General features: G+C 48.3%; 1 protein-coding gene across 2 annotated transcripts in view; it reads right to left on the bottom strand.

Moving 5' to 3' along the window:
- Positions 1–2,210: 2,210 nt before the first annotated feature.
- Positions 2,211–13,509, bottom strand: part of LOC119461457 (TBC1 domain family member 22B-like) — a 42,726-nt gene continuing 31,427 nt past the window's right edge. For both annotated transcript variants that reach the window (XM_049672661.1, XM_037722775.2), the window contains 3 exons: positions 9,097–9,279; positions 7,640–7,863; positions 2,211–3,248 (listed from right to left, as the gene is read on the bottom strand). In XM_049672661.1, the coding sequence (XP_049528618.1) occupies positions 3,114–3,248; positions 7,640–7,863; positions 9,097–9,279 (542 nt within the window). In that variant the 3' untranslated portion in view covers positions 2,211–3,113. The remainder of the gene's footprint in view (positions 3,249–7,639; positions 7,864–9,096; positions 9,280–13,509) is intronic.

The raw sequence follows: 13,509 nt of genomic DNA, 5'->3' as shown, positions 1-13,509 counted from the left end.
TAGTGCTTCCGCTAATCACCTGCCAATTATGGCGTTTTACGTGCCGAAACCACGATCTGATTACGAGGCACGCCGTAGTGGGGGACTCCGGAAAATTTCGACCACCTGGGGTTCTTTGGCGTGCTCCTAAATTGAAGTACACGGGTGTTTTCGCAGATCGACCCCATCGATATTTTTTATATAACTTCTTGCTTGTTTTCTTTCTTTTCTTCTCGTATTTTAGCGGAATCCCTGCTTTGGAATGTCACCTTCTCGAGAATGAAAAGGCCGCCACTTGCTGAGTCTTTCAAATGGGATCAAGCATTGCACGTTAACAACTGAATTCTGGGGTTTTACGTGCCAAAACCACGACTTGATTATGAAGCACGCCGTAGTGGCAGACTTCGGATTAATTTTGACCACCAGGCGATCTTTAACGTGCCCCCCAATACACGGGACACAGGCGTTTTGCATTTCGCCCCTACCGAAATGCCGATAAAGAACCAACTTTGCGATCGTCGTGGTCGGGATTCGATCCCGCGACCTTGTGCTTAGCAGCAACACCACAGCACAGAACCCATATGAGCATAGCCGCTAAGCCACCGTGGCGGGTTGATGTGTGAACAAAGCGCATTACATGTCATAAGGCGCACGCGATCGCCACATCGGCATTCCACACATGCATAACTTTAGCATTCCCACTGCCGCCCGATTCTTGGCCTATCCCCCTTAGTGGGTGCGAGCCATAACGGAGGTGCATCATCATCATCATCACACGCATAACGGCGCGGTCCAAAGCGCTGTAAACGGTGTCCAAAGCGGTGTAAACCAGCAACACGTTTTTGAATACAATACCGGGCTGTTGTTGACCCCGACGGCCAGAGACAGTTCGAAGGTGGGGGCTACGGACACATCTCTACAGATACGCCAAGCTAGTGTATAGTTTATCTCTTAAAATGAAACATCTTGTGTACCCCTGATGGTCGCAAAATTAAAACACAGTGCTAGCAAGTACAAAGTTTCTATTTCCTTTTTTTTTTTTCTTCTTCTTAAAACTTTTTGGAACCATGCACAAATCTAAACGCCGTGATGCAGCATGTCCGTGTCCTGCATACTTTGTGTGTCAGTTTGAGCAATGCGTTTCCAAATGCCAATGTAGGATAGGTAGAAGACTTGCATTAGGGTTGCAGTGTGTCCTGATCAACCTGGTACAAGTTTCATTATTGCAACAAACTTGTATTTCACAGGTCATTTTCTCAACCTACACCATCAGGGATCATTCACACTTGCTCAGCCATCGAGGCTGAACTGCAAGTCTTATATTGCATAAATTAAATGGGCATTAGACACCAGCTACGAGATACGACTTTCACTGTGATCCATCCAGCACAGAGAATGTTTTTTTCTTTTTTTTTCTGGCAGATTTCAGATTTGTGAAATCTGAGCACGATCTGAATGCTTCCTATGCATTCAGGTGGCTCCTCCTTGAACGACCAGTGGAATCTGCCCCTAGCTGTTGTATACGTTTCTGCACAGGCTGGAGTTTATTAAACCAAGGCGACTCAAACTGACACAAGGTAACCTGGCATAAACAAGGAAGTGTTCGAAGTCTAGGTGGAAGGGGTGCAAGCATATTTCTTTTGTGAGCAGTCGCAACATTCTATTATGCAAAACAAAGCTCCACAGCTCTCTCCTATTAATCGGAATGCACTCGGGCAGGAGGTTGTGGATTCAACGCCTAGCTATTGCCACCATGCTGCCTAGTGGTAAAAAGGATTCAAGTTCTATAAAGCAACCAATGTGACTGCACTATGGAGGTCAAGACATTAATTAATATACATATATTGCGTAAGGTCAGCTTTAAAAAGTAATCCTAACAAGTCATCAGAATCAAGCAAAGCAGCTGTTAGTAGAGAGGTTCTTTTTTGGTGGCCCTTCATAGTCTTCTGATTTGCGTGTGTGTGTTGCACACTCTGAAAGCTACTTCTTCTGTAGGCACCACTATAACCATCAATGCAAGCTCAGAATGAAGCAGCAGTCTCTCCTGGCAGACACTGCTACATGTACTTTCATGACATGCTGTTCCAAGCTTCATTCTCAGGATCAAGGCTTCCAGAGTACAAGTGCCTGCGCAGTACAAACTTTTTCATTGCCAAGCGTATTCACTGCCCGTCGAAGCAGTGAAACTTGTCACGCAACAGCTATCACTGTTAAATGAACACTCATGGAGATCCGCCCTTCAAACATACTTTTAATCTCACACTTCTAATAATAATAATAAAAAAAAAGCCTGTGTGTCATGGCAACGCACTAAAGGTCACATTGCACAGGGACAACCGAGAGTTCATCACTCATCCAGAGATTACAACCCAGAGAAGCCCGCGGAGCAAGCTTCCCCACGTGCTAACACCGGGACCACAGAGATTAATCCGGCAGGCACTTCGCATTCCCTTGAGCAACCCCAGACACATCCACTCTCCACTGTGCTTTAATGGGAATCTCATAAAGAGGCTTTATGTGTAATGTACAAAAATATACAGTTAAAAAATTTGCAGGCAGGCGGGTGACAAGGCAGGGCCATCCTCTTCCAAGAAGAGTTGCACAGCCAGCCTTTCCAACGAGGGACCTTGAAAAAGTGGTAAAAAACAAGACAGCTAGCTAACAAAGCCCTGCCAGCAACGCCACCTCGCTAGCTTGGCAGCGAGCGTACGCCTTTACCCACGCCTGAACACTCACTGGATCAAAATGCGCGTCAATGCGCGTTGCCTTGCCGCCCAAACTGCCGTGCTGTGCCCTGCATGGGGGAATGCTGAGACCAGTCCATCCCGCATCTGATGAGATCATGCAGATAAACAGTTGCACCACGAGGCAGCACTGATCAATGGCCTGCAAACTTTCTCATTTTCCACCGCCCTTTCTCCCCCGGCAGACTTGTAAAAGGAGCACACACAATGCCTTTCTTTTTCGTCGCCCTCCTTCTGCGGTTGTGAGCGTCGGCTCGACGCTGTTGTCGTTTATTGGCCCTCCCTTTTAATTGGTCTCAAGTGTCTGCTGTCCTCGGATGGGTGGCGGGACGTGAGGCACGTGGATGCACACATTCACACATGTACACAAGGAGTGTCGGTTCGTTGACGTCACTTTCGGGCTTGCAGATGATTGGGAGCATCGGCAAAGGTGTACTTTAGCCGGTATGCCTCTGCCACGAGAAGGGTGATCTCCTCGTTGCCCCAGTCGTACGTTGGCAAGTTTTGAAGGAGAAGCATAAGGCCCTGCAATGCAAGAGCACGACAGTGTCAACCAAAGTTTGATAAAAGCTGATAAAAAAGCTTGTTATTAGACGTTGCAAACATCTTGAAGAGAAACGCAAGATCAGTTAAGACTGATAAGGTACACTTTTAAAACCCTATCTGTGTTAGTTTTGTGATAAGCCAAACTTCAATTCTTTTTATTCTTAATTTTGTGCTGAAACCCAAATGCTACTAGTACATCAGTGCGATGCCATAGATTTCAAAGTACATAGTACAGTGTAGACCGCTTATAACGTAAGTCGCCGGAGTCGCGAATATCCACACTATAAGCGGTACCGCACTATAACCAAAGCAACAATTTTCAAGGCCCGCACATACGCAAAACATGTGCACCGAGCCGCCACGTGTATGCGACAGTCGAGGAATGCGGCTAGAACGCTTGCATTCAATTTACAGTCGAATCTCGTTAATTCGAACCAAATCACGCGGCGGCGCCTCCGACCGGCATTGCTCCAGCACCGCCATAGAGTAAAAGCTTAGGAGAGACCCCCCAATGTCGCGCGCGAACAAAAAAAATAATAATAAATAAAAACGCAGCGGAAATTTCACCCTCTCTCAAATGGCAAGGTCGCCGATTCTGCAGTTGCGCCGGAACATGCGTGTACGTGCCGACGTCTCAGCTACGCTACCGTAGCCACGCATAAAAAATGGCAGTGAACCCTTCTTTCTCCTTTATGCTCCCTCTACTTTTTAGCCACGTGTTGACCTTGCACGCTGCGGCTACGGCGCAGAGGGAAGCAGCGGCGCTGTCCCAGGCCGGCCAACGAAGCTGCCCACGCCGTCAAACGCCCGCTTCCCGATAACGGCAGAAAACGAAACTTCGGGGAGCTGGCGCCGGGCCGGCTGGAGCGGCGGCACCTGCGGGCACGCATGGTGACAGTCGAAAGTGAGGGAGCTACGAGGGAGGGTGAGGGGAGCCACCGAAGCGGCGGAGCTGCCGAGGCAAAAACCGCTTCCCTGCTGCCCTCCTCCCTCACATTCCACGGTCCCCGCGTGCGCCCTTCGCCGTGCCGTGTCCGGCGCCGCCCGTTCCCTCCCAGAAGTTTCGTTTACTGCCGTTATCGTGAAGCGAGCCTTGGCCGGCGTTGGCAGTTTCGTGGCCCTCGCTCGCTATGCGCGCCGTGATATTTTCTCGCACTCAAGGTTCTGGTTTCAGCCTCACTGGCTGTTCGTTCGCACCACGTGCCCTTCTCCTCCACTTCGTCTCTCTTTCTCCCTCGAGCACTCCTTGGGGCGCCCGTTTGAGGGGAGCGTTCGCCGTCTCCGCTGACTTCCGCACTCCCAGGCAGCCGCACTGTAACCGGTATTTCGTTTCCCGCAACTGCACTATAAGCGATACGTGTATACATGGAGTGCTATGGGAAAATGAACGGGAGTCTGAAAAGACCGCACTATATCCGGTCCTGCACTATAAGCGGTTATGTTATAAGTGGTCTATACTGTATCTTCTTAGTGTATAGGCCATTGTGGCACAGTAAACGTTACCAAAACTTGCCAAGTTTCATCCTTGGCTTCTTTAAAATACGGTGTAGTCTATCTTTACGGATAAAGAATAACCCAAATGTGCAAAATATGCAAAAATGCTGTGACATCCACAAAGTTCTACTGATATATAACCATGCCATGGAAGGGGGCATGAAATTCCAAAACGAAAACTCAGCACGCATTTCATCCATTCCATTCTACGAAAGAAGAGAGAGAAACAAGTGTTCCGAAGAAATACTCTCCCTGTCTAAACTGACGTAGTCAGGATAAATAAATTGTGGTGTTTCACACTCCGAAGCTGCACAGTGGGCTCTAAGGGATGCCGTAGTGGGGGGCGCTTCCGATTGACTTGGACTGATGCTCTTTTGCATTCCACCCCCGTTGGTATGTGGCCACATCAGTCCGGAATTGAACCTCGACCTTACGTTAGGTAGCACAATGCCACTGCCACTGAGCCATAGCAGCAAATACAGTGACCTCTCACTTGAGTGAACATCAAGAGACCCAAAGAAATAGTTCACTTAACTGAAAGTTCACTAAACTGAATATTCACTAGAACAGGGGTTCTCAACTATGTTCGTTCCAGGGAACCCCCAGGGAAACCAAATTAAAATGTCCTAATTAACTGAATTTCAAATTATCCAGGGTATCAAGAAAACAATAAATGAATGCTTACTACGGCAACACGCTTTTATTTACTGAATGAATCAGCAAATCTTGTTTCTATTTTGCATAAGAGCAGTGCAGCACCCGCCGCGGTGGCTCAGTTAGCAAAGGCATTGTGCGGCTGAGCACGAGGTCGTGGGATCGAATCACGGCCGCGGCGCCTGCATTTCGATGGAGGCGAAATGCAAAAACGCCTGTGTGCTTGCGTTGTAGTGCATGTTAAAGAACCGCGGGTGGCCAAATTAATTCGGAGCCCGCCACTACGGCCTGACTCGTAACCAGAACTGGTTTTTGCACTTAAAACCCTAGAAGGAAGAGCAGTGCGGAAGCTGAAATTCTCGTCACCTCATGACTGATTAGAGCTAGCAGCGGCGAAGGCCTCCTGACATCCTTCGCAAAGCGGGCGCGGCGCGCATCTTCATCCGAGACACGCTTTTCACTACCGCACGCTCATCCCGATTATTTTTCCGTTAGTGAGCTGGTCGCCAACAAATTGTCCGGCCATCACGATGTAGCCGGTGCTCTTCATCTTTGACAGCTTTGCACTGAGTCAAAGCGAAACTACTGCTTGCCGCAACCGCTGCGGACGAAACCGCGGCCGTTATCAACGCAGTCATGGACGGCGACCTTGCGGTTCAGAAGGCAGGCGGCCGACGCACGCACCAAGTCAAAACGAAACTACTGCTGTTTGCTGCAACAAGTGCGCACCAAACCGCGGTCGCTATCGACGCGATCATGGATGGCGACTACGCAGTTGTAAATGCACGCAGCCGATGCGCGCACCAAGTCAAAGCGAAACTACTGTTTGCCGCTACCGCTGCGGACGAAACTGTGGTGGCTATCAACACCATGATCGACGCGATCATAGATTGCGACTACGCACTTATGAAGGCACGCGGCTAGCCGCCAACGCATCCTTACGCGCGGCGATTAACGCAAGAATAAAGGCTTTGAGGGCACAATCAGGCATGAAGAGTTCCGGCATTGCTGTCAGTCACGTATCGCGTACGATTGCCGCTGAGGACCATAGCGATGCGAACTGCGTTGCTTCGTTTTCGGACACTAGCGCTGTTCTTGCTCTTTTGTGACGCGCATTTGTGGTGCTTCGCGGATTCATTCTTTTTTTCCTCCGAAGTATACATCAGTGCGCACGCTATCGGCACCTACCCTATCTACAAACGGGAGAAATACGCACGGTGGTAAGTTACGGCCTCCAAGATTCAAGTGCGAAAGCTTAGGCGCGCTGCCCATGGCTACCCGTTTTTGGAGGTTGGGTGGCTACAAGCTGCTTGCGGATTTATTGCGCAGTTCGCACATTGCCGTTACACACTGTGATGTGCTTTTTGACCCTCAGGCATGGGTAATTGAGGTTCTGTGGATCGAGCGCACCTCGTGTTCGCCGTTTTAGCCACTTGGCGAGCGCGGGATCACGGAAAATTTATCAGTGGCTCGCAGAACCCCGAGCAGGGGCCTGCGGAACCTCAGGGTTTTGCGGAACCCACTTTGAGAACCCATGCACTAGACTATGGAACAGCATAGGGCACTGCAGACATACAGTCAAAAGTGTGAAATGCAATTTATGGAGTTATGGTTTATGGAGCGTAACAGTTACATTGCTGCCTATCTCATTCTGAAAAAAATATAATTTTCATTTGGAGTGGTGCTAAGAGCAAGTAACAAAGCTGTCCAGAGAGTCTATATGTTCTTGTGCACTTCCTCTGGCACAGCTTGTTGATGAGACACGAAGTCTCGCAACTTTTCAAGGAATCCTACAGCCTCGGCTAAAGTTGCAGGATTTGAATCTGCCTCTGCCATTGCATCTTCCTCGTTGCACTCTTCTTGTTTGGGATGAACACTGGAAACAATTTCCAGATCTGATAGTTCAGCACAGGCAACGAGCTCACTGTCACACTGCACATAGTCTTCAAACGAAGTGTTGCTGTCAACATCCAGCTGGTGACAGACCTCTGTCACCAGCTGGATGTTGTCGTTCAACTGAAATAGTCGCTATTCAGAAATTTGTTTCAGTGAAATATGTTTGCATAGTATGCATACGAAGACCGCCGGGGATTTTCTAAGAGTTCGTTATTCTGAAATATTCGTTGAACCAACAGTTCGTACAAGTGAGAGTTTACTCTAACTGTGTTCCATCTTTAGTGTCCCAGTCCCTCTGGCATGGTCAACCATCTTCAGTCACACACCTGAAAGTCCCTCTCACGTAGCAGTGCCTGGGACCAGTAACGCAGGAACGCAGCACACACGTAGAGGTGGAAAGTGGAGAAGCCCTCGGGCTCGGCCAGGTACGTGTCCCACAGGCGAATGGTGCAGTGCAGTGGCAGCTCACGCATCAGCAGGTTGTTCATCCACCGAAAGGTGAACTGCAGAAACTCCACGCAGTGCTTGGAGAGGTGGTCATGCAGTGGTGCTGCAATAGGCAGAAATCAAGAGGGAGGCAACCGATGAGGCATGCCTTGGCACTCCCGTAAAATGCAGAACTGGGGCCCCACTACATAAAGATTCTTGTCCTTGGATTCCATTTATCCAGGATCAGGCCAACCATTACACCCTATCAAACTATTCTCATGAATCTAGTGTAACTTCTATGAAAGGAATCTTGAATCTACCTGAACTCTCACTATGATGAAAATCTTCACGTCTGTTTTGATCGCAAGATTTATCATCTTTAAGAAGAAAAGACAATCTTCTTCTACCTACACATTATCCAAAGTGACCATGGTTACAAAAAATGCCTGCAAGCTGGCCGCACTAATTTGTATTACGACTCTTGTGTTAAGAACCAGCACCGAATGGAACCATGTTCCCTCCTCCATTGCCACCATGATTCAGTCCGAAAAATTCAAGATTGACTTGAAAGGCGCCCTATGGCATTTTTTACTGTTTACTGCCCATTTCGTGTAAATGAATGTCGCCTGTAGCAGTGAGTGGCCAATAGTGGCGATAGCGAATACATGTCATGCCATGCCAGCCAATGAAGGGCGAATGAAGAATGAAGAATTTAAAAAAGCCCTTGCATGATACGGGCCTTGCTCTCACCTGACAATCACATAATGTGTGTCGACACATTGCATTCAAAGCAAGATATAGAAATGCTTTGTAACGAAGGGTAATGGTACATCATGTGTGATGGAGAGTAGCTGACACACAGAGCACTGGCTTATGACTTGGTTTAATGTTGTTGAAAAGTAGAGAAATAAGCCTCTTGGTCTTCAAAAAAAATTTTAACGAAAAGCACAAAGCTGCAGCTTGGGCAAGCTGTGCCTTCAAAGGCAGCTTTCTCCATCAGCAAGCATTAGCCACATATTCTCAAACAATCCTTGACTCAATGCTCTCTTCCTCCACATCACGGAGTTGAGCAAAGTGCCGCCCCTCGGCTGAAGAAGACATTATGCTTAAAAAGAATTAATGTGGAGAGTCTACGAAGCGCAGTGACCATTTCTGCTGAGGGGGCAGTGCTACCATCTCCTTTCTTGAGTCAAGGTAGAGTGCTGAGCGGAGAAACGTTCAAGAATACGGGGGTTAACCTTTTTCTCTCAAAGGTGCAGAAATGTTTGCAAGAGTGCTGTTAACACAACGACGAGATCTCATGTTCATGCCACCTTTTTTTCATCTTTCTAGAAGTGTACTGATTTTCCCTCACTGTCTATGCGCTGGATGAGCTCCTTGAGGGTGTTCACTTTGCTCTGTATGCCTGGCTGGGCAAAGGTGTAGTTGTCCTGGATGCCGTCTAGCAGCTTGCTCATACACCAGAAGCTGTCAGCCTCAATGTCCTGCAGCACTGACTGCTCCAGGCGGTCCACCATGAACGTTTCCACTTCTGCCTCTGCACCAACACCAAATGCAATAAGAAAGCTTAGGATGACACTGTCGTCATAATAATCCCGAACGCACTCCACCTGAGGGTGTGCATTATTATAAAGAACACCATTTATGTGTATGTTTAAGGCACCCTACTCTGGCAGGTCAAGGACGCGTACAGATCAATGAGCATAAGAAGATAAAGAAAATAAAACGGTGGTTTGTGGTATGCGCACGAGCACGACACGGCTGGCACATCAGTTTCAAAAAACAAAACATGTCAGAGAACTTGTCCTAGTAAGTCATTCCTACAGTGGTGACCGGAACATAATCCCGCTGGCCGTTTCACAAACCAGCTGCACGGGGTGTTGTGGCGGCAAATTCTGTGGTACCAGAAGATATGAAGGGTACTAGAACATCATGTGAATGACACCGCAGAAATGTGAAAACGTAATGTGAAACTGTGAAACGTAATGTTCAACTTTAAACGAAATTGTGAAAACATAATGTTCAAGAACACTTGTGGCAGCACTACTGAACACACTATAGCGCCAACGTTAATATGGTGGCGACGAAGACAAAGTTTACCCGGCTAAACGGTCGCGACATTCGTCGAATCCTCAGCCATCGTCAATGCGCCGCATCGAAGGCCAGTCTGGCTTCCTGAATAAATGTGGCCGCTCATCGCATCTCAGCTTCCACATAATGGATGAATGCGGACGTTCAAACCAAGACACCAGCAAAGACTGGCTCAACACAGACGGCCACCGAGCGCCGCCTACAGCTATGGACCAGCCAGAAGAAGAGTGCAACCCACTGAAGCTGGACAACCCTTGGTGCCTGCAACTGTGGCCCTACCGTCCGCACAGCCCTATCATGTGGTTAACACAGGTGGGCTCAAAATTGTACGTCAATAGCGTGTTGTCACAGCTCTTTCCAAGCTAATTCCCGCTGACCTGTTCTCAGCTTGACCTCTCGCCGCTGGACAAGAACACGTAGGATGGCCTCAAGAAAGCCTTTTTTTTTTATACTTCAGCATATCACTTCCCCATTGACTGTGCAACATGCTAGTCTCCTTCATAAGCTCGTGCTTCCGAAGGAGGGAATCAACACACGCTGTCCTCTTCGCCATCAGCAAATGATGCAAGCTGTTTCACGGATGGCAAATCTTCGGCTGCACCGACACCACAGGAGCCGCCATGGGGAGACAACACGACCACTTCACTTTCTTCGTTTTGTTCACTCTATGATGACAAGCAAACTTCTACCCCAATGCTGGCCTCATCAAATCTGCCCTCGGTGAGCCTACTGCTTCTCCGCGACTGCCAGTGTGCAACACCGCGTCGGTGAGCATTCGGCCGAAACTGCATGGTATCCTCGGTCCAAGTCCTGGAGATGATCCAGCCACCGGCTGTGCAGCTGGCAAGACAGCTACCGGTGCCTGTCCCAAGTGAGATCCCATCAGTCCGCCAGCTATCACGTCCACGGCCCTTCCTCACTACTCAAGTGTCCTTCCCATGCCACCCTTGTCTTCCACTCAGAGTGGAACGGCACTTTCTCAGCTCACATGCCCCAAAGACAATGGTTTGACGTTTGCCCAAAAGGACGCATCCTCAGCTCACGTCACTCGGCACCAGAACCCTTGTGCCCAACTCAGCCAACAACCCCGCTGCATTCGCCAATTTTTATCACTACATCCCCCGAATCATCCACGCATGCCTCGCATCATCATGCACCTCGGAAGCTCTCAACATCGACGCCAAGCCTTTCTTCACGAGTACGACTAACATTCAGACTGACAGCGTCACGCTTACATCAATCCCAGTTCCGTCGAGCTACTCACACACAGAACCTCAATTAGGTTGAACAAGTAAGTCAACAAAATATTGAAAACCCGGTCAGTAAAGCTCATTATCACTCTCTGGTGGTCAGACTGAACGTTACACAAGCCTTTTTGGAGCAGTTGTAGCTATGAATTATACTAAATAAATCTTATTTCCATGTGGTGCTTGGGTCGAATCTTCAATAACAGCCTATTTTCAAGCACTGCACCCTCCTTTGTCAACTTGCGTGAAGACATATAAATCAAAGTAACCACACAAGGTATCAAAGATGATGCGACAGAATCCGTGATTGTGGGTGTGGGGTAACTTCTTCTGCCTTCATTTGCCACCTCATGGCTTTCAAATTCATAAGCCATTCTGAGATTGGCTACTATAGCAACAATCTCATCACAGTGATCTTTCTGCACTGCACGGCAGGTTTTTCGAAGTGACCCTTTTCAGGGCTTGCATGCGGCAGTAAACGTAAGCACTGCACCGACGGATGATGCTGCTTTGGTGGTACACCACTGCAGTTTGGACATAACAACCGTGAAGAAAAACAACAGGAAGCTAGTTACAAACAAATTTATGGAAACTAAACAGACCAGTGCTTCAGAGCATAACAGCCAGGAAAACATAACAGGAATGTATCAACGAGGTTTTACTGTGACAATAATAATAAAAAGTTGTCGCAGTTTCACCTGAAAGGCGAAGCATCAATTGCGATGGCAAATTTGTAGAGAGCTATACGGAGTAATGATATTAGCTTTATCAGCTGTATAAACTTGAACATGCAGCAGCACCGGCAACACGCAGAACTGTTGTCGACGCCGTCGGCGTTTTGCCCGCGTTCGCTCAAAATGCGTGCGGCGTTGGTGACTGTTGCCGGAGCCTCTGATATAAATAGGCACTTGGTGCCGCAGCTAAACGTCGCCTCCCTTCCCTCCCTCTTCCCCCCCTCCCCCACGGCCTCTCGCGCGTCGGAAGAAGGCGCGTTTGCTCTACATATATGGTGATTGTAAAGGAGGAAAGAGACGCCTACTTCTGCAGCCCTTAAGTGAGCACGGCGCAGAACGCGCGTTTGTTCTCCGCCGTGCGTTCACTCCCCGTGAAAGCGCGCGCCCCTCGCGCCCTTTCACTCTCACATACAGCGTTCGGCGCGCGGCGACGATTTCATCTCCATTGACGTCATACGGAACCTCACGGCGACGGCGACGGCATAAATCTGCTTTTGAGTGTCCATATAATTGCTATCGCAATAATAAAGAAGCAGTTTTGCCCAAGGTGCAAAGTGGTGCCAGCAATAGCCATCAAAAGTAGCATGTTTGATAGTAGGTGAGGTGGCATCCTTTCTTCAATCCTGTTCATATAGTTTATTTAATTTCTTGCATGACCACATGATGATAATGATTTCTTGGGAACTACATCAGCCCAAGGTTACGCCGTGATTACAATTGAACAGTGTAACAGACAGCCTGTAAAGGAAGTGTACACTGGTTAGGGGTACAGTTGACTGGTAGGGCAAGCTGACTTCACTAACTAGCTCGTCACAGTGCACACAGAATGATTTCTTCTTGGCAGAGTAAACAGCGCAGTGAAGGTTTGACAGTTTCACAAGGTCTGATCTGGCTATACTTATCATGCAAAAATAACTGGAGTCTTTGATGGTCGCACAGCTGCACAATGCCAGAGCTGGCTGTACTGATTACGCAATGATAACTGGGGGCTGTATCACCTCGGGGCCATTTCCCCAAGCTTCCCACCACGCTTGAAGTTTGCTAGTACAAATTACGTAAGCTCCCACATGAAACTTCCTTGTCTGCCATGCAAAATGCCTTAATGTTCAACTTGATTAGCCATGTATAAGGCTGTCCTTGCATGCAGCGTGCAGTTGTCAGAAGAGAGGCAACGGAACTTTGTGGGGAGAGCATGGCACATGAGGCATACACAGTGGAACCCCGCTGGTATGTTCCCCACTGTTACATTTTAGTGGTCTCGACCTAAATCCCATTTACTCGAATGTATATCATGTTCCCATTAGATATGTCGCCATTCTGTAATGTTCAATGTTCCCACATCTTACGTTGTGTCTGAACGCAGTGGTCACGTAAATTTAGCGGCACAGAGACAAATTCACTCTCTCACGTTCCTATGAAAACAATAAATGTATACTACTCATATGTTGCAACAAGTGTCCAATACGTTGCATCTAGTGGCCAATGCGTTGAAGTAAGTGACCGCGATGGAAGTTGCACAAGACCAATGCATCTCGAGAGAAAAAATGCACAGAGAGGTTGGTGAAGCACCCGAAGTGCGCACAGATAAAAACCTACCAGGAATCACACACACTGGGCCAAATCTGATGAGCGCAAGGCTACATTTATTTTTGGGCCAGCAAGGGTCTAATATATGTTGCATAAGAGTCAGTTCCC

This window comes from Dermacentor silvarum, chromosome 8, assembly GCF_013339745.2.
Source record: "Dermacentor silvarum isolate Dsil-2018 chromosome 8, BIME_Dsil_1.4, whole genome shotgun sequence".
Taxonomy (NCBI): domain Eukaryota; kingdom Metazoa; phylum Arthropoda; class Arachnida; order Ixodida; family Ixodidae; genus Dermacentor; species Dermacentor silvarum.
Note: the sequence above shows the minus strand (reverse complement) of the source record. Positions and strands in the feature narration are given on the sequence as shown.